The sequence below is a fragment of the Mastigoproctus giganteus genome, chromosome 12 (assembly GCF_048544385.1).
Source record: "Mastigoproctus giganteus isolate SK-2022 chromosome 12, ASM4854438v1, whole genome shotgun sequence".
In the NCBI taxonomy this organism is placed as follows: domain Eukaryota; kingdom Metazoa; phylum Arthropoda; class Arachnida; order Uropygi; family Thelyphonidae; genus Mastigoproctus; species Mastigoproctus giganteus.
In genome coordinates this window covers 130,363,760-130,390,360 of record NC_143586.1, presented here as the reverse complement: position 1 = coordinate 130,390,360, position 26,601 = coordinate 130,363,760, and the positions used below count along the sequence as shown (strand labels likewise).

General features: G+C 38.2%; 2 protein-coding genes across 2 annotated transcripts in view; one reads left to right on the top strand and one right to left on the bottom strand.

The window, feature by feature from the left end:
• The first annotated feature begins 351 nt into the window (after positions 1-351).
• On the top strand, positions 352-17,693 carry LOC150077427 (whey acidic protein-like). The gene is made up of 4 exons (XM_090386386.1): positions 352-385; positions 14,818-14,957; positions 15,915-16,058; positions 17,479-17,693. Exons 3-4 carry the CDS (start codon positions 15,929-15,931, stop codon positions 17,643-17,645), a joined length of 297 nt encoding a protein of 98 aa, XP_090242512.1. The 5' UTR covers positions 352-385; positions 14,818-14,957; positions 15,915-15,928; the 3' UTR covers positions 17,646-17,693.
• Positions 17,694-19,214: 1,521 nt separating this feature from the next.
• LOC150077426 (toll-like receptor 6) overlaps positions 19,215-26,601 on the bottom strand; it is a 33,632-nt gene continuing 26,245 nt past the window's right edge. The window contains exons 6-7 of the mRNA XM_090385901.1: positions 25,512-25,641; positions 19,215-19,476 (exon numbers count right to left, since the gene is read on the bottom strand). Of these exons, the coding sequence (XP_090242027.1) occupies positions 19,215-19,476; positions 25,512-25,641 (392 nt within the window). The remainder of the gene's footprint in view (positions 19,477-25,511; positions 25,642-26,601) is intronic.

Here is a 26,601-nt window from a genome sequence, read left to right as displayed (position 1 = left end):
ACACAGAATCGGATGATTGTAAATAGAAAGTGTTTTCGGGTGGCCCTAATATGACAGTTTTTTATTATTTTTATATTTTTTACCAGGTTGCAAATGGCGCAGTTCCCTCGGACCAACAAACAATTACTGCTAGAAGTTTTTAGCTTTTAATTGTATTTCATTTATTGTAATTATTGCTCTCTCTCTCCTTTTGTTTATTCCATTGCATTTCAATCGCTTTATTTCTCTTTCCCCATATCACTACTTGGGGTTTACTTTATATGATGACTACCCCCCCCAACCTGCTTTACCGGTTTAAGTGCTTTTCTTATCTTGCACTGGCCTTGTTCATTGTAGCATTCCTGTCCACTTTAAGGGTTGATGAAGACATCCTAGGATGTTGAAAGTTTGTTTTATTTTAAAATTATTTTTATGCCCTCAAGAAATTTTATGTAAATATAATTAGGCATTTTATTTTACTTATATATGTATGTAAATGTGTTTTACGTTTCACCGTGGCTATTTGGGATGATAAAGAATTGTACTGATGTCGATAAATAACCTATCCATTTTTTTATTTCAAACTTTCCCTAATATATTGCATTACTTATGAGTTGAAGAACTTGTCTATCTACTTTATCCCCTTAGATAGCGGGCTGTTGATTCCTGTGACATATTTTATTACTGACTTTTATTAATGATTATGCAGGAAAGCAAAAGTCATATGACCTTTGTCATTGTATAAAATATATAATAATAATAAGATTCTTTATTAACATAATTTTTTATACACTAGTGATTCCTTACACAGAAAGCCAGAGGAATCTTACATTTAGTTGTTTATACAAGTGATTTTGATTTATAAAAAAAAAAATATAATAATAATAAAAATAATAATAATAATAATAACAACTAAATAATAATTAATAGATCAAAGCAAAGATAATAATCAAAATGTAAAAATGAATAAAGTACTAATTACAGCGAAAAAGGACTACAAGTTGAGCAGAACATGAAATGACATCGGCTAACTAAGATCGGCACTTACATAAATGTCCTTTACAAACAGCAAGATGGGACAAGATGCCATCTCGATATGCCTTGTCTATCGTCCACAGGGAGGTCGATGTCGATGTTGAGCGAGTTGAGAGTGTCCAGAGCCACATTAGGGAAGTGTCTTTTGAAATTCTGTAACCGTTGGAGCCTTGAGCATAAGGAGGGAGTACTACGGAGATGTCTGCCTGGCAAACGCCAACCAACCGTGTTCCAGATGTTGATGTGATCCTGCTTAGCTGAGCACAGATGTAGGAATGACTTTATTTTTAGCACATGGGCTCTGTGGATTATGGGCGTATATTGCAGGTTGCAGCAGAGAGTAGATTTAGATGTTGTGTAGATCTGGTGCGACCACAAGTTGGCCCACTTCAGCACCCAGAATTCAAGGCCCCACAGTTTCCTGAGGCTGGTGGGTGGTGCCGCCGACCAAACTTCCACGGCATAGGAGAGTACACTACAGAAGTAAGTTGCGAGGTACTTCTTGATTATTTTCTTATTGTTCGTTTTGCACAGATCAATTTTCATTCCCCAGAACGCTCTCAGGGCTTTGGAATACTGAGCTTGGATTTGTTTTTTATAGGTGAGATTGGCATCAAGGATTACTCCTAGGAAATTAACACTATCTGTGGGAGTCAGGACATTTCCTGCCAATACCGGAAGTAGAGAAGATGCAGTATCAGTAGAAGTCATCCGACTTGGCGTAAAGATGAGATAGTTTGACTTCTCTGGTTTGACTGACAGGCCAAAAAAATTTAGCATACTTATAGAATGTATTTAAATATAGAATGTACGTACATATGTACTGTATCTTTATAATTACAGTATAGGTATTTTGCCATTTTAATATTTATTTGACCCTCTACGAGGAAATCTAAGGTGATTGTACTGTATATCAACATTGTTCAATGGTACAGCATTGTGGTTGTGGGGTTGCTAGGAAAGCTGGATGGGACCGCATAGAACAACAAATAAAATAATAATAACATATCAGAAGTATACTTAGTTGTTTGTAACCAGTCCTCAGTTGAATTTGCATTTAGCCAGAAAGGTCATTCTATAAAATAAATGTATTTATTGTAGCGTATTAGTGTGTATGTACTCGTAAGTTTTAAATTCTAGATGGATATAAACCTCATGAAGAAAACACCTCAGTATGATTAAACTGAGTCGTTAACCAGTTTCTTCAATCAAAGAAGTATACAGTTGCTAGCTACAGTACAGGGAACTGTATTTATTAGCTTCAACTTTTATTAAAAAAACAAACAAACAGGAAATACATTAAAATGCCTTTCTACTAAATTAGTAAACCTATGTTCTCATTGAAAATGTTCTGCTTTCATCAGCGTATTACAAACTGTTTCAACATTCTCAAGAACATTAAGAATTACGTAAGTACTTTTTCTCAAAGTTCATTTCAAAATTTCCATTCCGAAATCTTTCCGCAAAGATTGCGTGATGTTAGTGTTCCTTCTAAAGACATCCCAGCTGCACGTGTTTACAATTATTGATCCAAACTTAGTTGTAGAGCACATAACCGACACGATAGACCTTATCCGTTACGTAAAGCGCCCAAGTGACGTAAGTTTAGTGACGTTTTACTGAAGCAGTTGCTTTTTTAGCTCAGCAACAGCCTTCATCAAGTTGCGATTTTTTTTTTTTAAATGTAATTTCTAAGCACTTAACAAAATTAATCTTAATGCCGAATTTGCAATTTTAGCAAACTATTTCTTACTTCAGCTTCTTGTATGTTCATGTGCAATCCAATCACAAAAAAAAAAAAAAAAAGAAAGAAAAGCGAGAAATTTTTGTTTTTACGTCTCCTTCACATTGTTCATTCATTCCTCCAACCAGCGCATGGCAACAAACATATGATATGTATGTACGAACATAAATGTGATATTATGAATATAAAAAAAAGAAAAAGAACAGCAATATCCGGATTTCTATTGGTGCGAGTTATATTGTAGTTATTATATGCGGACGGATGAACTTACTTGGAGAATCAAGTCTATCTGTCTAAACTTGACTCTCCAAGTCCGTCCACATATGACAAAAACAATAGACAATATACGCCTTAAAAAATCTAAATCTTGAGCCTACTTTCGAATATATATTACAAAAAGTCTTCAACTTCAATATGTTGTTGTTGTTTAGGATTCAATATAATACCAATTTCTTAATTACTAGAGCGGCAGGTCTGCCACCCCCAGTGGGGTATATCGAGTAGGCTAATGCACACTGGTTTGGTATAATTGACTCTGTGCAGGATTTCTGTTCAAAAATTTCACGGGGTAAGTATAGAATTTGTCGTTGCGCATTTGTACAAGAAAAACAAAATAAAAAAAATACTTACAAATACCAAATTTTAAAAACAATTCAAAATAAAAAGCTCGGTTATGAGTTCTTACCATACAAACTTAAAATTAAAATTATATATATATATAATTTTAATTTTAATAATTTTAAGTACGTGTATATATATATATATTGCATTGCCAAAAGTAATCGAATACCACTAGGATTTGGTAAAAAAAACTATACCCACAATCGAGGTGTCAGGATATAAAAGTAAATCAATTCGGCTAGAAATAGGCGGATCAACTAAATACAGTAGATGGATCTAGGTTTTGGACTTAGCGATTTCCAACCGGGAGTCCTCATGAAATGCCACATTAGCAATCTGTCTGTCCTACTGCAACGATTGATTTGATCTTGCCACTGCAAAAAAGAACTGCAAAACCTTAAATTAAAAATGGTTGACGTGATCGTCAAATATAAACGTTTGGTACACAGCAGAAGTAAAGAGGTACTTATGAAGATCAGAAGAGTGGTACTATTTTGATCCTCTAGTTAGTCTTCATCGAATACTGCTAACTAGAAGTTCACGGCGGCCACAGGAACTGATATTAATACAGGATGATACGTAGGAAACTGAACAGAGTTGGAACAGGAAACACACCAAACGTCACAGCATGTGAAGTGCAGCTTGAACTTGCCTGGTGGGCAACGATCGTAATTGGTCCTTGGACTTGAGAAGCTGTTAGCGGGTGGAAAATCATGGTACATGGTTTCCCGATCTGATGGATATCTCAAATGGGAAGTTTGGCGAAGATTCCTTTCGCCCACTGGGGTTTATTCTCGTCGTTTGGACTTGGTCGTCATTCCTGGACCAACACATACCATGCAATACATTGACATTCTGGACAATCTGCTCTTTTTGATGTGAAACATTCTTGGGGGCACCTACAACCAAGTAAACCTGATCGGTCACGAAAAATGCGTCACGAAAGTGACGTCATCGGAGGCTTCCGCCAGAGGCTCTACCCACGCTCCCACTACTAGTCTGTGCCAATGTCACCTTAAGAACCTTATTCTCAGCACCACCTTAAGAATATTTTTATTCTTAAGGTGGACAGCAGTCTGCGTTGAGCACTGACTAGTAGTGTGATTAGAGCGCGTGACACATTTTTTGTGACCGATACGATATCTCGCGTTCTAGTGAACCGATTTACAAAAATTCAAGCGCCATTCGTTTGAATTCTATCGAACTGCATTAGAAAAACACAATAAAACAAAACAAAAAATAAATAAATAAAAAACGCGTGTGTATCTTGTACGCACGAAAGATGCTTTATTTTAAGCCATATAAAATGGCTTGGAAGAGGTTAGCGAAATTCAAACCAAGCAAAATATTTGTCAACAATTTCTTTTTTCGTTTCGCGTTTTCATTACATTTCACTGTTAGGTGCCGCTATAGAAGTTTTCACATCAATAATTTTGGAAAAGGTGTTGAACGATGCCGAAGTCACGTGCAGAGCATTCTCGAAAGTATCGAGCAAGAATGAAAGCGACAAGACCTAAGAAAAAAAAATGTGAAAACATCCTTAGCTTGGAATAGGTTAGCGAAGTCCATTTGTAGAATAGTATGATTGTGACATCGAGACTACATCTGCAGAATCATAAGGAAGTATGTTTGCGACATAAGAAATATTTTACCACAACATTTGCATTTCCGTTACAATTCCGTTATATTCCATTGTTAGGTGCAGCTATAGGTGTTTTCACGTCAATAAAGACGAAGGTAGCAATGAGTGTGCGAGAACGAAAAAGACTATCGAGATTGCTTAAAAGACAAACAGAAAATCAAGCGTTGGATTTAGCAGTGCTTTTAACCAGCAATGCTGCTCCATCTAACAATGATGTACCTGGAGTATTAATTATGTACAACGGAATATCTCTCCAATTGCGGAGGATTAGGGGAATGTGCCTTTGACATCATACTCCGCGCCGGACAATAGATCGAGTAGGCTACCTAGTTTGTTTTTGATACTTCTGATGTAGGAAGAATCGGATGTTTGCATCCCCAGAGGGTTGTACCAGGATGAGATTTCTCTCCGAACAGTATCTGCTAGACATCTGATGTTCGTAAGTCCCGTTTAGGGGGCCGGTGTCAAGTTCGATGGGCCCTGTTGCTGGATATTGTAATTGGAATTCAACCAGTCTGATGTTCGATCGTCATCGGTGATGAAAGAACGTTTAAGTATGTCTAACATCCTGGACGCCTTTCTGACAACTTGACTCAAGTTGTCAGAAAGGCGTCGAGGATGTTAGGCATACTTAAAACTTTCTTTCAGAGATTTTTCCGACACCAGTTACATGATCAAAATCTATTAAATGGTCGTGGCTCCAATCCTGGAGTATGCCTCCATCACGTGGTCGCCAAGGCCCTGTGAAAGATATCAAAAGAGTACAGAAGTCGCCTATTAAAACCCGTTTTTGATAATATGCATCAGAAAATACCTGAACTACCACTCTAAGAATTATAAGGAATGATGCACCTACTTTAAACTTCTTACATTAGAGAAAAGAAGAACACTTTCAGATTCAACTTTTTAAACAAATTAACGAACAAAATAATTCAATCAACTAAACTTCTGGAAGAAGTAAATTTTTACTGTCCACCCCGACAGGAAAGAAATCTTGTTTTTTTAAACAGAGTTTTGCTCTTATCACGCATCGGTATCATCAGCACTCTAATAGGGCAATGAGATAATTTAACAGGGCAGACTTTAATCTTTTTCATAATAAAGTTGCATTTACTAAGCAAGTCAAAAATAAGTTCTACGAAGACTACGCACTTAGGCGAGAAAGCTAAAAAAAAAAAAGAAAAGAGTTTTTTCCTTAAAAAAACAAAACAGGTTTGTACAGGTAACAGATTTACGCGTATTGCTGGAAGCGTATCCAGAACAAGCAGTCTTACTCACCTACTGTGATTTTACGTTATTGACTCTGTTTATTTCTGTTTTTACTTAACTTGAAAATAAAATGTAAAGATAACATTTATTTGAGTTCTACTTTTGAACTGAAGTTAATGCGCAGTGTGATGTTGGGTGTGTGTGTGTGTGTGTGAAAATGTATTATACAAACTGAACTTTTGATTTATGTTTAATTATTTCAATTTTTCATTCTTGCGTTCAGATAGAATTGTACTTTAACCACAATCTTTGGCTGTTTTGCTGTTTTAATTTTAACAATTAAATTAAAAATAAAAAAATCTAGAATTATTTACGAAATAACAAATACTCAGTAAAAGCAATCTTATTTATGCACTGGGTTACAATCAGCGAGTAAAAGTTTTTGTAGATTCCACCTTGGCATCGGGGGATAAATTCTCTCCAAGACGTTTTGTTTTTTATTACATAATTGTACCTTCATGTGTTTACGTTTGTAAATGTGGAACGTTAACCTCCACGACTCTGAAACAAAATTTCTGTCTTTTTTAATTCTCTTTCTTCATTTTTTTTAAACTTTCCTGTCTTCATTTCGATATTTACGCATGCGTTTGTTTCAGGTTATGGGGTTCATATGGTATTTGTTCATTTTCATTGTGCGTTATGATGGAGCTGAGCTGGCTCTCAGCGCAGGATTTATATTTCTCCTTTACCTTTCTTTGCTCCTCTTTTTCTTTCTTCTGCTATTCTATCAAGATATTTTATTAGTTTTTATTTTTATTATTTTTTATTATTTACTTTTCTATGTTAGCTCTTTCGAGGACAGATTTTTAGATCCCTCCAGCTTGCTAGGGGGAGATGGAATTTTTTATGTTTATATTTATTTTTATTTTTTTTATTTGTGTATATTTTATTATTATTTTTTTTTTCTGGGCTTTAGCCTTATGTTACAAGTAGGATTTTGCTGATGCCAATGTTTGAGATCCCTGGGTATGAGTTTACTGGTCCACGCCCTCTGCTTGTCTTTCACTCCACCAGTGGACGGGGGAGTTTTTTTTTTTTTTTCCGTCTTTTTAAGAACTCAAACTCGCTTTGGGCATTATGTACGGATATTTGGGTCCACCACGATTCAGGACTAGTTGTGGCCCGCCTCCTCGTGGTATAGATGGGCACTGAGTAGGCTTTCCAGATGACAGTATGCTACTGCAACTGGATCTAGATAAGTTGGGCAAATGGGCTGAGAAATGGCAACTGACGTTTAACATTGACAAATGCAAAGCCCTGCATATGGATAGCAGTAACCCAAGAGAAACGTACCAATGTGTAGTACTAAAGTCGGGAAGTGGAGAGTGAAAACAATTTGCCAATGATATATAGGAATTTTGCTAGCAGGGACAAGGAGGTGATTATCCCGTTGTACAAGGCAATGGTCATGCCACACCTTGAATACTGTGTACTGGTCTGGAGGCCTCATTTTAGGAAGGATGTAGAGTTACTAGAACGAGGACAAAGAAGGGCAACGAGATTGGTGAGGGGAACAAAGGGATACTCTTACCAAGATAGGCTTAAGTTCTGCAAATTGCAGCGCCTGGAGACTAGGCACCTTAGAGGTGATCTGATTGAGGTGTATAAGGCCTTCAACGGGTTGAGCAAGCTCAATGCTGATGGGATTCTACCTCTTGCTCAGATTAAGAACCTGAGGGGGGCACAGATTCAAACTGAGGAAAGACAGTTGTGGAATAGATGTGAGGAAATTTGCCTTTAGCCAGTGGGTAGTTGATTGCTGGAACAGACTTCCATCTCTTGTTGTGGAAGTTGATAGCTTAAATAAATTTAAAGCTGAGCTGGATAAGTATTTGGAGTGAAATGGGAGGGTGTCTTTTTTTTTTTTTTTTGGCTGATGCTGCATAAACTTGCTTTCTTGCATCGTATGCCTCTACTAATGCTAATGATCACCTTCCTGATGGCAAAGTGGGCAATATGCACAATATGCACAAACATATCATAACACACATTTCTTTCCGTTTTACAGAGTTCTGATCACAGTGTATACCACAGCGGATTCGAACTACGTGTTGGGTGATTCTCTTAAATTCAAAACAAGACTTTAATCTTTTGCAAGATTTTGCTCATAAAGCCTTTGCTAGACGTGGACACTCACCAATAGTAATTCAGCTCCTGGAACTCAAACCGTGACCGAGTTAGCTGATTTCGTCATGGGATCGCACCAGTTCGCCCCCTGCCCTTCACTTTGGTTTTTCTTTCTTTTTTTTATGTATATAGCAAAACAGTTAAAAATGGTTGCACATCATTTCATAAAAACGCTTAGAGATGTGCACTGACTAGTACAACATTATATTGGAACGTTTACACTTTAAGAATACAAACTATAAATTCTATTTAAACTTCGGAATCGAACTATGGTCAGAGAAGTTTATGAGAATATTACTATATTATGTGATATCAATTTGATTTGACCATGTGATGTGCATGATTTTGGAAAAGCTGGTAAATAAATCGCACTGCTTCTAAGAAAGCACTTTTCTATTTTTGATTTAGAATTCTACAGCGTTACATTTTCTCAAGAGAAGTGAAAACTATTGCGCTGCCAGAGGCAAAATACAATTCGAAAGCGAATAAAAAAGCCTTGCAGATTAAATTTTGCCTTCGTAAATAAAAACAAATTATTTACGTGATTGGTTACTTAAAAATCATTAAACGTATATAAAAAAAAAATACATTATGCATTTTATTTATATATTTTTATTTTATTTATATATGTTTTATTTATTTATATAAGAAACATATATATAAATATATAAAACATACATTGATACATAAATTTAATTGAAATTAGCATTATCACAAAAAAAAAGGGTATAAATGTTAAGAGATTAACCATAAAAGAAACAAAATAACTGGAGCACGAGGCCAAGGGCAGTGACCCTGTATTTCCCGTCGTTCCTCAAGCTCTATGCATATAGTGCCATTGGTCTGGCCTACAATTTCGTGCCATCTTTTACATCAACAGACTGTGAAAAAAGTGGTTCTGCTTTCACGCTCATCAAAAGCCGACTGGAGGCAAATTAAGTCTAGATTAATCGGAATCTGATGTCTCTGGCAACAGAAAGACTCTTTTTATGAGCTTTGACCTGAAAGAGGTGCAAAAATCGACGGAGTTATAGAAGTCAGTGAACTTATGAAATTTATTTATTTTATAAGTAAAATACAGGATAATCTAAAACGACTTTACTTGTTCTAAATCATTACAAATACCCAGAGGAGCAAGCTGCACTTGTCATCTCTTCCAAAGTTAGTGTCATTTAATGCAGGGGTTACCTATCTGCAGAACGTGTGCCACATGCGGCCGCGGAACTCTTGTTAGTGGATCCGCCTCTCGATTCGAGAACAAATGAAGTTAAAATTTATACAATTGATTTTAAAAATTAGAAATGACAATAAGCACATACAATTTAAAATCCACTTTTATTGCCGACCTTGGTTTTAAAGTAACAGGAGCTTACAGTTCATATTGACTGCCTTTTAACGTCAACTTAGCGCAGGCACGAAGAGCAGTTAGTGTATTCCGTATGATATCGATTCAGTATGGACGAACATTAATTCTCTGATAATAAAGAAGGGCTCAAAGTGCACATCAGTAAGGAAAACTGGAAGGTTATTGATTCCGTTAGCACCTGGATCTACTCTAAGGCAGCATGCGGGGCATTCTAACATAATGGGGCACATTGCAGGAAAAAGCTGGGCACCCCCAGGAGTATGCCTTGTTTAACGAATGGAAAAACACCCGGAAAATATTCGTGAGCAGACACAACAGCTACCGAAAATGTAAGGTCACAGAGCAGAATCCTCCACGTTTGTTTGAACCGTACAAGGCCAGTACCTGTAACATACTAAGAACACTACAAAGAATGCACTACGAGAGTGGCAGACCTTCACAGAACCCACCGATCTCAGATACCAACCAGAAACTATGGATGCGTTGGGAATACAAAGGATGGACTGGAGGCAAGTAATTTTAAATTAAATTTATTTTAATAGGTCCACTGAGTCCCGATTTAAGGTTTTCTGCATTGATGGAAGAAACCATATGAGATACTAAAACTATCCTGTTGTGTTCTAACAATACAGATCGTTAAATCAGGTATAATGGTGTGGGACATGTTATCGTTGTATATCCTTGGTCCCCTGATCTCACCAAGAGGGAACCGTGAAAGCCAGAGCATGTCTGATCATCGTTAAAAATCAGGTACATCCGGCAACGTTCTTGTTAATACTCCGGCACGACCACCAGGTCAGTGGAGTTTACAATAAATCATCAATACAAACGTTAATCGTATTTAGCACTCACGGGCTTGAACCCTGGTCCACTCAAAGAGCGCGTGCTACTGCATTCACGCTTCTGACCACTCGGCTGCATCAGGCCTCGTGTTTACCACCGATGGACGAGAGTTCTTTCAGGATGGCAATGTAACCATCCACCATGCCAAATTTGTGAAAGAGGGTTTGAGAAATGCTCTTCAAGAAACTGTCCTCTAGCCCAACTGGTTCTTAATCAATTGAGCAACTGTGGTAGGCACTGGAAAGGTGTGTTGATCAAGACAATCTCAAGTCACTTCAGATATTGAGGGTAGTTTAGTTTCATGAATAATCCAATTATCCCTCGTGTCACCTTTTCAATAACTAGTTTACTCTATGTGGCGTCGTGTTCGGAGAAGTAATATAGCGTGTTCGATTGCCGTTGGCAATCCAACATATTAAGAACAAACAGAACATATTAAGAACAAAAAAAGCATGGTCAAGTTTTTTTTTTTTTCACAGGCCCTGCTCACAGTGGCTACTTTGCCTATATGATTGAGCAACAAACTTTGTGAACAAGGACGATACAATGTCGTGAAAGCTCGGCTAATCAAAACGTAAATCGACTGTTAGTATAATCGAATCAACTGTAAATAAACGTAAGCTAAGTTTCACGTTCTTCACTAAATGCAAATTAAATAAATGTTAATGAATTGAGTGGCTTCTAAAATTAGATTATCAGTGACGCATACCTCTGCGCGCTTCTACACTCTTGACGTAGGAGATGCATTGATTCCTTTGAATGTACGTGTCTCCATCTATGAGTCATTGAGTGAACTATGTGTTGCTCAATATTTACATAATACTGTATACCAGGAGTGGCCTACTTAATTTGTGATGTGATCTACTTTTTTCCTTCAAAATGTGCCGCGATCTAACATCTCAAAAATTACGTTGCACAAAGTGCACAAATCGAGGGATGACTGTATATTTAAAATTCGTCGTGATCGACCGAAATTAAATCCGCGATCGACTCGTTGGCCACCCCTGCTGTATACTGTTCTTTCGTAGCGATTAACAATCAGTTGTTTGCTATTGATGTTTAAATTTCTACATCATTAAATTTAATGATAAAGCGCATCGAATGTAATGTAGGCAACTAATCTGATTAACTCCTACATTATTAAATTTAATGAAAAATGAACATCGAATATAATGTAATGTAAGCAACTAATCTGATTAATTAAATTTAAGATGCATTTAATGGAATGGTGCTAGTTTTGTCGAGAACATCTCAGTCTGGCTGGCTTGTATCAAATACTTTTAATCGATCTTCATTGTAGAAAATCCAATTTGGGTTGAGGATATTGTGCTATGTGGTACGACACATCCCCGATTGCCACTTGTTTGTAGAGTCTGGGTTCGATTTTAGTTGACAACTGGAAAAATGTCTAACATTCTCTGAAGAGAATGAAGGCCAGCTAGCCATTTCAGGCAGAGAGAGTAGGGTTTTCCGGTGAGTTTTGCGAATTCCGCAAACGTGCAAATCGGCCTTTGAGCACACGTCTGCAGACGATTACACATATAGATATAAGCGATAAGCTTGGGTGCCAACAGGAACGCTAATCGGGTGAAAATAATAATTAATACAAACCGATATACTAATCGAAATTTCATAAACCTGACCTTAGTGTTAATGTTTCTCCAAAGTGTTGTCCACCACTGAAATAAATTGCCTTCTGAGTGTTTCAGATTGTGTGTGTCTTGTGAAATTTACGGGGCAACTGGATCAGTACGACAAGAGTGGTTATGGTCGTATTGAGACTGCATGGTCTCAATACAACCATAACCAGTTAGCCCCATCACGGCATGGTGGTGCCAGGGCTTTACAATACATCCACAACGAAATAGATACACAAGAAATGCATACATGCTGCATAATATGCATCCATACATGTATGTGAAAGAATACATAAATCGTTAACGTTAACTGCAACTATATAAATTAGCAATGTGATATTATTTAAATGGCCGAGTGGAGAGCAGGACAAGCATGGTCGACTGGGATAACATGTGCAGGTGGCTTTTACTATATTGAGGATGCATCTGCGTTAGGCCTGAGTGTCACTACTGGAAGGCAAAAGCACAGTTCCAAATCTTCAGTTTAGGGAGGATTCCCTTTCTGTATTTTTTGTTGTTGGCCACTTCTTGGAGGTCACCGTCGATCGCTTGCAGTGAGGGCAGCATTTGCATTGGCGGGAATCTGTCGGTAAGTACTAGCCGGTAATGGTCTGCTAGCAGTTGTGCTGAAGACCAGAGATAAGGGGAGGAGGAATGCGCCAAGAGCAGTGATCCCAGAAATTCGCTGTGTAATTTTACTCGTGACCATCTCGAGTGTGAATAGCAGCCATCTTTCTCCGAGTAGGCTCGGAGCCTGCACAGTTGAAAGGCACCTGCTAACGGTGTTGCTCTGCGAGCTGGAGGAAGGTGGTTTGGTGTTGGCTCATTTTAACAGCCAGAATGCGGCAGCAAATATCCTTTTGTTGCAGAGCAGCTGTTGCTTGTCACCCTAGTGTAATGAAGTCAGCCTCGAATGTATGAGATTAACGTGATCGGTGAAGGATAGTTTGGAGTCGAAAACTAGCCCGCCAAATTGAACACTTGGAACTGAGCGCAGGCGCAGGCGCAGGCTCCAGTATTGTAGGGCTGCCGTTTAGTGAGAAATTATTTGTTCCGATTTCAGAGGATTAATTTGGAGGTTGAATGCACTGAGGTAGTCATCTATGTCCTGTAGTTTCCTGTTGGTTTGCTAAGTGGTTTCGGCTGCCGAGTCGTATGGCGATATCCTAGTAAGGAGCTTGACATCGTCGGCATATATGATCCAATTGAATTTTTTTGCCACAAACGACATCATGATTGCCGTGAAGAGAACGCCCTTGAGGCACATCAACAGTTATATTACGCATGAAGGTCTTCGTTCCGATCTTTAGCACAAGGATCCTCTTGGACAGGGGAGATTCTAGGAACCAGAGAACACCTCCGCGGAAATTGCAATAGCTTTCTAAGAGATGTAGGAGTTGGGGTATATAGATGGCATGAAACGCAGAGTGAATGTCATATATAAAAAAAAGTAGAAATAAGGATATTTTTTGACTTCATATACTGGGCGTCACTAATAAGCTACACGTGTTGAAGACTTCTGGTAGAGACAAATGCATTGAAATTATCCCATCAGAAAGAATTCACGCTGTTATTATTGCATAAGCAGTATGGTATGTTGCGCCATCTTGTTGGAACCAACAGCCTCGGTCAAGCAAAGAAATAAACTGTGGTAATAACTTATTAATAACTTGCTAATAGTTTCATAGAAGAAAAGAAGACCGATGACACCCTTGCGGGAAATTTCTGCTACCAGAATGGTATACTGGATTCTTCAAAGAAGTTTTATGACTTTTGGATGAACATTACCAGCAGATGAAGGGTACATTCTTTGACCTATTAATATTTTCTAATTCTGCCATATCTCAGTTTGGAATGAAAGTTGAATGGAATGGAAAAATTGTGAGTATACAGTATAAGCCTATACTTCATTATCCTGTGGACGAATATGAGTCTGCATAAATAGTTATGAAATGATGAAAATTAGCGTTGAATCTTAAATTTTTTTTAAAACTCTGGTATCAAAATATTAGAGCACTGTCCCGAGCTCTAATATTTTGATAGGGCAGTGTCGTCGTCGTAGTAGTAGTAGTAGTAGTAGTGGGTGGTAGTTGTATTAATACAGTTTTCCAGACATTCTAATTTATTTCGTTTTGTGTGAAATAAGAATTTGGGAAAGTAATTCGCATATACAGCATACGTGGTGAACTATTTAATTTATGGAGAAGTAAATTAGAGAAGGTGCTTTGAACAACTCCTTTAAGTGGATTGCATAAATTGCATGCAAACACAGTACAACAGTAATATTGTAATTAAGTAATACGGACATGAAACTGACTTCAGGAATTAAATTGAAGCATTATAGTATTTCTCAGTAAACGTGGTCTACCCTGAAAAGCTGGATTTTTTTCCTTCAAAGAAAACGTTCATTCTTCTGAATACAACATTATTTATTTTATTTTAATTATTATTATAATTTTTAGTCTTTGCACATACAGTGAATTTTCCTGGTATTCTGATTACAATTAAGTTATTGTTTTGCTGCCAAGACTTTTTTTTTTAAATGTTCGTTTAGTGACGCTATCAGAACAAAGGGAACCAGCGAAAACCGTGACATACACGACCTTGAAAAGATTAACCACAGGCCATCTCCAACTGTTGATTCATTTAAGCTTGGATATTATCTGCTACAGCAGCGCTGCATCCTAGTGAAAGGTAAGTTTAACTTTGATATCAGATTTATTAATAACAACAGATTAACCTGAACATATTAAACATATACTGTACTTACTTTTATAATTGCTCCTCCCTGGTGTAGTAAAGCACTTTTACATCACTTTTTCTCCCATTACAAAGATCTGTGTTTGATTCCTGTAGCCAGCCATTTATGAACTGCTCAAGATGAGGCCCAATTAGTGTTTCAGGAAGAGCCACAGGAACAAGCACAGTTATTACCTTCCAGGAAACTTTTATTACTCTCCCCATAACGTAAACAAACCGATTACGGAATATTCTCAGTTTACTCATACGATATTCTAAGCAAGTCAAGCCAACCGAATCCAATTTAAATCCAGGGGCTCACGTCTGGTGAGTATGGGCTTGGCACACCCAGGGTGCCAAGCCCATACTTCTGACTCTCTCTCTCTTTCTCGGGGTAACTCAAAAATTTCTTTTTTGGCTGGTGCAGCAAAAGCTTCAGGCTTCCTTGCACCACATGGATAATAATAATAATAATAATAATGTTTATGTTTTCTACAACAAATTAATGGAGCAATTTCATTAATTCAGCACGGTTTAATAATAGATTTTAAGCTGTTAAGAATTTAGTAGTTCATTACCGAGTAGTGCTAGCTGAGAGAAACTGTGAAGTCACGTCTACATGCTGCAGTAAGACATGACTTATTGCACTTTAGAATTCCTGTACCAAAACGCAACTTTCCGAGAATATGCTTTGAAGAATTCCTTTAAGTTATTAAGCGGTATGTCTAAATTTGATAGGCCACAACTTTCTAATTTATAGACCAATTGTATCCAAAAAATTGTGTTAGGAAATAGATTTACATCGTTATGGGTGACTGCATGTTTTAATTTCCGCCTTCAGGTTTGTAACGTACTGGCTATTATTCATGCGCGCCGTACTGATATTCATTATTTATTTATTTATTTTTCAAGGTTACGACAAGGCAATGAAAGTTGCATTAATTTTGCTGTGTTTCGAGCTCGTGCAGTTGGCACACTGCCGAAGTACATGTGATTCCTGCAAAACAAACAGTGACCTTTGCTGTAGCTTTGGGCATAAGGAGTGTTGCCCAGATGGTAAGTTTTGTCTTATATGGCGAAATCTATCATTGTGTGCGTGTATTGTGTATATATATATTATTTTTCCCCCCGTTTACAACTAATGACATCTACGACGGACATTTCTAAAGCTTCCTGTACGGGAGTACCCTGCGCATGTCACCTGCCGTTGGATGTGGCGCTAGTATTCGATCGTTTGACACCTTTTCCCTGCGTTGCACAAAAAAGGCGCGGACAAAATGTGTGTTCATTCATGCGTAGGTACAGATGCTGGGATAGTGATTGTTTCGTCTGTTACTCAAAAGTCTATGAAAAGGTCAAAACGTGTTGTTGAAAGGCTTAGCGGACCATATCCCCATTGTATGAAACTGTTAAATGGGGCAAGGATGTCCAGAACATTTAATTAAGAAGTGAAAGTGATGCGCGTCACGTTCTTTATCCATCAGAAGCTTATGGTTAATCGTCCTATGCCAACTGATATCACCGGTCAGGTAGCTCGGTGAACTATGAAATAGAATGGCATGTTTTCTTATACTGTATTTTGGTTTCCGTTCCAGCGGTGTTGAAAGACCACGTAACCACACAACATACTTCAGATACTGTATTTCGTTTCTCAGCCGGTCACCCATTAAACTTTAAGGGAAAAACGAAATTAGTGAAATGATTGAATCATTCGATGTGCGGTTACGAAAAAACGTAGCCATTATCTGAATCAATTCTGCGAGTTGTTTTCTACGCCTTTCCATATCTTCAATAGAAGTCATAATGCGTTATTTACACAGACTTTTCATGATTAAGTGCCTTTAAAAATCATTTAACGACCTGTAAAATTTTTATCTTCAGATTTCATTGTAGAGATGCATTAAGAGAGTTTAGTTTAGAGATATAACAGGGCGATAATAAATTAGAGATATAAGAATTTTTGGTGGAGTTCATTTGATATTCTCTTAAAGATTTTGAGTATGTATTATAATAATCTCAATTGCATCGTTAAATTTTAATAACAAATTATAATTATATATTATTAAGTTTGCTACGTATATTTAGTTCATTAAAATATCTGTGCACGATCCCCTAAAACATTTGAAGCCCAAAATCGTGATAATTCTGGAAAAACAGGACGTCTGAATCACCCTATTCATAATTAGTAAGAACCAGCGAGAGAAAAAAGCATGCAGTGAAATTGTTAAGCTATTCATATATCACATTAAAATTACGGGAAAGTTTCCCATTAATTGACTTACCAAAATTTCACACTGGGAAACTGACAATCAAAAGTTTAACAAATTAAAACGATAAGTTATATTGGCTGACTGAAAACGTATTGAGCCACTAAATGCACCTGGAAATAATACCGATTTCACTCTCCGGTACTTCAAATTACCACATTTCCATCTTTATCAATTTCAAAGTTTCATTTTTTTTTTTAATTTCACAGGTATAAAACCAGGATTCTGTCAGCTGTCCAGTCCTATAGATTCTACAAAAGACTGCTTAGATCAGTGCACCAAGGATCTTGATTGTTCAGGGGTTCAGAAGTGCTGTGGAGGCTGCGGTATGTCCTGTGTGGATCCTTTGCCACCTGGATCTGGGATCAAACATTAATTTTCTCTTCTTTTTCTGGCCTGTAATCACCATATTTTAGAAGTTATATGATAAATACAGGATGAAATAAAATCAGTTCGAAAAATAATTGTTGGAATATTTCACAGTAGGTATTTTGTATTCAGAAGATGGCAGTGGCCTGTTTTAATCTAATTTAATGGTCTGTTTTAATTGCAGTGGCCTGTTTTAATCTACACACGTGCAGCGTTTAAACTTTTATTTCATAATACTTCTTTTGTACTTATTTTCAGTTTTTCTGCCGCAAATCACTGTGTAAAATAAAAGCAGAGTTCTTTACACAAATTTCACCACAAAATTCCACTTTTAAATAAGAAATCTGAATTAAAAAAAATCCGACATTTCTATAGAACAGAGCATTTAATTTGTGAACTGATAAGACAATTTCCTAAATTAAAATCATAAAGCGTCTAAGAAAATTCCCATTTGTAAGGACAAGGAGAGGTCAAAAGCGGTCTATAGATGTGTGCTAAAAGAGACATGTTTGTTCAGCTAGAACTGTTCATCATGAACATGAAACAAAAAGTAGAAAATACTGCTTCTAATATTATTTTTAATTACGTAAGGCTGTCACTAGGGAAGCACTACAGTCAGCTATAATTGTGAACTGGGATTAATAATACAGGCATCGTTATCAAAGAAAATTAATTTGTACTGAAAACACCGGCGACAGTTTATATTGGGGAGGGATGGTGTTGTTCCAGTATTGAAAAAAAATATCCAACTTTTAAGTAAGTGAGGAAGAGGACATTTCAAATCATTGGAGTCGAAAGCTATATGATAAGGTCACAATTGACCAAAATGTTTCGATTTTAAAATCTCCTTGTGTGGTGATTTTTGAAGTAAATAATTAGAGAAACGATTGAAAGTTTTTCAATAACTCCACGCACCTGGTAGTGGTTTAAGGAGCTTATTGGATCATGTTAAAGACTGCTTTGCGTTGCAAGAGGGAGTGGGTTAATTACGCCATGGGGAAACTGACCAAAGTTGGAAACCGAATTACCTAAATTGCATGGAAAATAAGGGTAGAAATCTTCAGAAAATGTAAAATACAAACCACCAGCATACTAGCATTATAAGACTTTAAATATATTAAATATGTATGTCAGGGAAGCGGGGGAGGATTATTTTAAAGGCTTTTAGTAATACCTGTACCTAATGTGTATGTTCTTTGGACAGTTGCAAATGGAAAAAATGTAGCATGCCTACATTATAATACCCTTACCCCCTCCCTACAGTTTTGAGAGGACTTACAATACTGGTTCCATGGTTTGTATTTTGTTAACGTCTCGCAAGTTCATTTTCCATGCAGTTCTAGCAAGTAGTTCTTGTCAGTCCTCATTCATTTCTCTGACATTGCGAAGTTCGAATTTGTAGTAGAGAACATCCCTGAATATGAGCCACTACACTCCCCAGAGAGTTATAATCAAGTAAGTAGGCCGAATATTAATGTATTTTTTCAAATGAATTTTTTAGAACTTTTTATTCACAAAACTTCCATGTTATAAAACTAAACAGAGTTCCTTTATTTCATAAAAAAAAGAAATTTATTCACAACGAAGTCTCCTGTTTCATCCGAAATGATCTAATTACTTTTTTGGGAAGTGCATACCTCAGCTTTTCCCAAAAGAATTTCTCTCCCCATTCAAGAAAAGTGGTAGTCTGAAGATAGGCTCTGATGTCTTTATGTAGTTCGTTGTTAGAAGGTAGCTCTCCCAATTTGATCATAATGATGCGACTGACTTTGTCACTGAGAAACTGAGAGTGTGCCATCCGAAACTCTATCATACACCAGTCGCTCTGCAAAAATTTCCTGTAGGAAAGAATAAACACAAATCAGACAGATAAAAAACAGTACTTCACACACATTTATTATGTGATATCACAACACTAATTATTTTATTCACATTTCTAATTTTAATTGAAGTCAACGAACATTTCGTTTTAAAGTGAATGGTTTCCGGTAAATATATGATTTTTAATTTAGAAGAAACGTAATGTCCATTCTTTAAGATAACACCACAGAAAAAAGTGAGAAGAGGTAAGGTTCGTTGATCTCGGTAGCCAGAATCCCTTAAAGATCATGCGATCTTCAAACACAGATTTTGCTATGTTCAGTGCTATTGTAGATATATTTATGTGCGCAGCTGTGGTATCTAGTTGTAAATACACTTCCAGTATGCCACGCTGACCAGTTATTCTTTCGAATTGAGTAAACCAGGTACTTTTGCATACGTACGACACATTTTGCACTTACGTTAAATTTCCGTTCTCCATATCAACCAAATTATATGTTGTCCCCCTCCCCTTTATTATAACCGAAGATATATGTAAATATATATTTTAAAAACGTGCTGTATTTAGTGTTGTATGGTCAGTTTTCTTGTTTCTGGGATGAAAACTCCGAACATTTAGGAGAAGAAATTGGGAATTTTCATCGAGTCCAGTCTAGATGTATCGGATCCCACGTCTTTTGCATGTGGTGTGGAATACCAGAAATTGTAGCTACTTTGTTATCCACAAGATGGTGTACATTGTCTTTTACAGAAAAAGAAAACCTGATTAGATGTAATCCGTATAGCGTTGGATTATAAAGTAAATTGTTAATTTGCGAGTCTGGGCGATTAAAATTGAGTTCTGATGTGGTATTTGAATTTATCATTTTAAATTACACCAGAACTCAAATTTCATTTAAAAATTTACAAAAAAAAAAAAAAAAAACGCTGACATCGTGGACACCACTGTAGATGGTAAAAGTAGTATTTCCATTCTGTTTTCTATGATGAATTTTGATGAATACCATTCAAATAAAAATTTAAAACGACGTTCCATTGGCGACTACTGTAAACCTGTGGATAAAAGGGAGGTTAAAGTTTACAAAACAGAATAATTATTACTGTTCAGAGGCTGAAGACCCACTGTGCCATGCTTTCAACGTGCTCGCCGTACCTGGCCCCCTCATGAAGTTGATGCCCTACGCAATAACTATCGTAGGCTAAGAAATGATTACACTAGTTTAATTAGAGCCAAGAAGAAACAGTCTTGGGAGCACCTGGTCTCCACGATTGGAAACAGCACCCCCTGGGGAGTTGTGTATCGCATTGTTACGAACAAGCTCCCCAGGGGTGAGGTCATCTCCTCTACAGTCACCCCGCAGGGCACCACAACCCTCACATGGGAAGAGTCAGTAAACAACATCTTGGACACCCTGTTCCCGCTAAACACAGATCCTCAATCCAGCCAGCAACAAGAAATCTGTACTGAAAACGCATCCTACAGCACCACTTCTATAGAACCGCCTTTCAACTTAGATGAATTGAAACTTTCCATTGGCAAAACAAAAAACAAAAAAAGCCCAGGGTTAGACTTCATTGAAGCAGAAGTAATTAAGAAGCTTGCAGAGACGCAATCAAATCTCCTTCTCAGCCTGTACAACCATTGTCTGGAAGTTGGACTCTTCCCAGATGACTGGAAAGAGGCCAATCTACGCCTCATTTTGAAGAACCCAAGTAAACCACCAGAGCAGCCAAGGTCATACAGACCCATAGCACTCCTTCCCATTTTAAGCAAAATATTTGAACGTCTTCTCTTATCCAGATTGGAAAAACACTATAAAAATGCAAATCTCCAGTCTCCAAACCAGTTTGGCTTTCGGGCAGGCCGTTCAGCAGAAGATGCTCTTCGGCAGCTCACGGATTCCGTCAAAAATTCAGCCACCAAATACTTCTTAGTAATATCAGTGGATTTCGCTGGGGCCTTTGACTTGCTCTGGTGGCCAAGTATACTACGAAGACTCAGAGAAGCTAGCGTTCCAGCAAATCTTTACAGCTGCATACAGGACTATCTTCACAACAGAAGTGTTACAGTCAGGAATGCCTATCGACAAGTCTCCAGAAATGTCTACAGAGGATGCCCCCAGGGCTCTGTCCTTGGTCCTTTCCTATGGAATGTGGTCATGGACGAGTTCCTGAACCTAGACCTGGGAGATGTTTCCACCCAAGCCTTCGCAGACGACTTGATACTGACAGTCACTGGAAACTCCAGAGCTTCCCTGGAAACAACAGCCAACGGAGCCCTTACAAAGCTAGAAAAATGGGCCAGCCTCCATAAACTCCATATATCCACTGAGAAAACTACTTCAATTCTACTCAGAGGAACCCTTCAAATAAGCAGGCCGCCACAGATTAAAATTGCTAGTAGAACTATCAAACTGACAACTGAGATGAAGTACCTTGGGGTAATTCTCGACCCCAAGCTCACGTTTTACCCGCATATAGACTACCTTCATCGCAAAATCAGGAACTACACGGCAATGGTAGTGAGGATCAGCAGGTCTGACTGGGGCCTGAATCGCCGCTCGCTGCACATGCTATACAAAGCTGTATTCATTCCCACTATAACCTACTGTGCAGGTGTCTGGTTTCATCGTGCACTCATTGTTCGTAATCAAAGGAAGCTCACCTCCATCCAGCGTAATATCCTTCTCACTATCACTCGTGCCTGCTGCACAGTAAGCAACCCAGCGCTCCAAGTCTTGGCAGGAGTTCTCCCTCTGGACCTGCAGATAATTCGCAAAGGTGTGCACTACCGGCTCGCAAAGGGACTCCCTACCACCGTCCTGGATTTCACTACAAACCCAGCAAACACCATCAAAGAAGAAAAAAAAACGCCTTGCAGTCTACCTTCTTAACGCCTGGCAAAACAGATGGAATACCACCCCCAAAGGTTCCATTACTAAAAAATTCTTACCTGAAATAGCCCAGATCTACCCTAAAGCTCCATCATGGTACAGCCCAGGGTTATATACCACTTTCCTGATTACAGGCCATGGATCTATAAATTACAAACTTGCCTCTATGAACATCGTGGATGATCCTCGCTGTCTTTGTGGTGAAAACGAAGACTGGGATCACCTATTCTATGTTTGCCCGCTCTACGAGGACCTGCGAACGTTGCTCATATCAAAAATACATGCCTTGCCTCGAGGAAATGAACATTTTCTGATCAATGAGGAAGACCAGTACCACGCTTTTTCTGCCTTCGCCCATGATCTCTTCACCAGAAGAAGATCACTGGTACAACGTCCTGGAACTGATGCACATTGATGAACACTTTCTCATATACTGAGCATCTTCACCTAGATTGTGACCACTTCTAGCTACTGGACTTGACACTCAGGTCGCTTTAATTGTTTCATCCGTGTCTCTCTTGATACGTGATTGCCTTCCCACCCTCTCGAGGGGCCTCTTCTTCCACTTCCGCTTAGGTGAGAGAATTCCCACCCAACCTGTGGAGGATGCCTTCCCTTACATCCTCCGTCGCTCTGTCTATACCTCCTTTCCTTTACCCTCTCCAGTACATCCTGTACTCCCTGTACCCTATTATTTTATTTTATATATATATATATATATATATATATATTTTTTTTTTTTTTTTTTTTTTTTTACTTGGTCTCTTTCCAGGAAGCTCAGGTGACCTGGAGGAGACTAGCCAGAGAATTATGGGCAGCCTGGCTACCTCCTAGTGGTGTGTGCGGGCAACGTGGGGTTCCATCAGGGGCCCTGCGGCCAAAAGCCAGGACACCCAACAGAACCCAGCACAATACTTCATTTACAACACAAAAAATTTTTTTCTGGCTTTCACAGTGATACTGTTTGTCTCCACAGAGTATATATGGCGCAGATGTGGGAAACCACCGGAGGCGCCTTTCCCCCAAAACTATGCACACTATGTGCCATGCTTGCTACAACCATCAAGCACCGCACTCAGCTTAACCAACTTGGTATAATCCTGGACTCAAAACTGTCCTTCCTCCCACACCTACAGTATATCCAAAAGAAGATAAGAAATTACACAGCATTTGTATTGGTGGCAAAGGTCACCCGCAGGGACTGGGATTTAAACCGACGTACCCTAGCCCTGTTTTACAAAGCAGTATTTATTCCAGCCATCTCATATGCTGCAGGGGTCTAGTATCACGGGCAACTGTTGTCACAAATAAGAAGAAATTAGCCACCATTCAAAGAACAATTCTACTTACCATCACCAGAGCCTGCTGCACGGCGAGCACTCCTGCTCTCCAAGTCCTCGCTGGAGTCCTCCCTCTAGACATTGAAATAATTAGATCTGGCATGTTGTATCATCTGGCCAAAGGAATCTTCACTACCACCATTGCTTTCACCATGAATGCAGCAATCAATCGCAAGACAGAGAAAAGGCTCCTTCTTGCTCACCTGCAGCAGGCCTGGCAGGACAGATGGACGACATCCACTAAGGAAGCAATTACAAAGAAATTCATCCCTGAAGTAACGTTCGCATTCCCAAAAGCCCCAAGCTGGTTTCCTTTGGCCTGTACATAGCGTACCTTCTTACAGGCCATGGGTCGATACAAGAAAAATTAACGTCTCTGGGCATCACAAATGATCCACGCTGGCACTGACCTGACGAATCTTGGCACTATATAATGTATGACTGTCCTGACTATGAAGACTTGAGATCTATTCTGATCACAAAGATTACTAATTTGCCAAAGGACCAAAAACATATACTAATTCATACTCATGACAATTGTAAATACTTCACCACTTTTGCACAGGATGTCTTCAACAGACGAAGAACATTAAGGAGCCTATTAATCCACCAAGACCAATAACTTGGGACAGATTCTGGGCACCCCCTCTCCAGTAGCATCAACCGCCAGCCTCATCGAAGCTCAATTGAACTGAAATTCACTTCCTTCAACCAAGTTCCATCAGGCTGATATCTGCATCTGCAAGCAAGATCAACCGGATCCTGATCCCATGCAAGACTCTAAACCCAGACATTGGAGAGACCAGCAGCTTCTCTGCCATATGGTCAATCAAACCGAGCACTCTAGCCTGGTTTTCTTTTACTCTTCCCCCCTGCTGCCCCCTTCTTCTGCCTGATGAGGCATGGGCCTGCCTCACTGAATTTCTGGGATCGTCTTCTCTATCGTCCCCTTACCTCTATCTTTTCCCCCCAGCCTTCAGTCTCCCCCCTACTCTGTCTAACTCGCGGTGTACACCGCACACAATTGATCAATTAATAATGTCCAAATTTAAATCGCGCTTTCATAAATCTCTCTCGGCCTTTTATATTCTAGCATTAACCCCCTCTTTTTTTTTTTTTTTTTTTTTTCCTCTCCCGAAGATTTCCTCTGAAATCTTCGGAAACTAGGTGTCAGGGCCTGCCAGTGAAAAAAATAAAATCTACTGGGTACCTGACCTGCCTCCGCGGGGCTAAGCGCAGTACCGGTCCCTGTTTAGCCGCTAAATAGTCAGAAGAACAACGGTACACAACACTACACATCCTTCCACTCCCCTCACAATTGTAAATCTCTGTCCTTCACAGAGTTCTGTGCTACACAAACAGGGTACACACCGCCGAGATGGGGGAAACCCCTGGTGCCGTCAGACACTAACACACTTTACACTTTATGCCACGCTAGATTTGATATCCTATTTAAACGGAGCATTTTACATAGTGGGGGGTGATGCACAGTAGTGGTAGAAAGACGTCCAAGGACTGATACTTACGTTGCCTGTATCTGAAGGACTGCGAAAGGATTTCTATACGCCGAAGTTTCATTATTTTTGTTTACCCATTCCAAGTTCGAAGCGTTTTGACCTATTTACTCCGGAAACTGGTTTTTCACCTAGCAAACAGGCAAATCGACCACAGAATATTTGCAGTTGACAGACATAATATACACGGCGAAATTCAGATAGATGTATAAAAGCAATTATTTAATTATCAGAATGTATCACTGAATTTAACTGTTTTTGTAATTGATTAGTTGTTAAATTCCAATAAAAGAAAAATTTTTACTTCGAGAGCAAGATGACCGTCCTCTTACTGTTCTTCACAGCAATGCTGATATTTTCGTGGATATATTCACCTGGTAGAAAGTGGCGATAGTGTAGACAGAGGGAATATTTTGGTGGCTGGCTCTCCAGTACTAAATAATAGAAAAGAATAACCAGACAACAGTTATTGAAAATGCGACACAATGTTTATGTTGTTATTTTAATCATAAAGAATTTAATAGAAAAAAATTGTTCATGATTATTAGAATTATTCAGTGTAATAAACCAGATATTCGGTTTTCATAAGTTTTAATTTTAATAGTATTTATTTCATTATTTTTTTTAATTCAAACTTAAACTACCCTCTAACATATATTGGGACACCTAACTGTGGGATATAATGGTGAATTCCAGAGGTCACATAACAGTACAAGTAGCGTATAAACGGCATGCACACTCATTTATAGGTGGATGGAAAAGGATAGACCTATTCATAAGAGGTGGTTTGTAGTATTGGACTTTATTATATATGACCTAGAACCATTGGTGATTATACTGGGAACTATGAAAGCCGAGGCCTAACCTAACATTTTGTCACTTCAGTGCTCTACGATGTGATTGTTCTTTGGAAAGCACCCAAATTTGTTTCAAAAAGCTTTTGCTGTAAGGTGTCTACTCGTCGTAAGGGTAAAAGAGCTTCACTTTTCAATTACAAAACTTAGTGTGGATGACAGTACTGTAATAGATTAATAAAAAAACCCAGTTATTTATATTTATATCACTAGTTCCAAAATGCAATGTTATTCAAAGAATTTATAATTTATCTTTTGTTCAGTGGTCTCGGTATTTTTTTTATTTTTTTGATTTAAAAGTCAGTTTATCACAAATTATTATGCAAATTCATGATCAGTTCACTTTTAAACATATCTAATTGGCGTCTATTCCTATCATTTCGACATTTTATTTCATTAGGGAAAATAATTAATACAAATAAATAAAAAATATATTATAAATTGACAATGAGTAGGATATTTGGTGTTCTGCTTGGCATTCAAGCAGAACGCATTAAAAAAAAAGCCCATTTAGTTGAACAGTAGGACTGTTGGTAAATC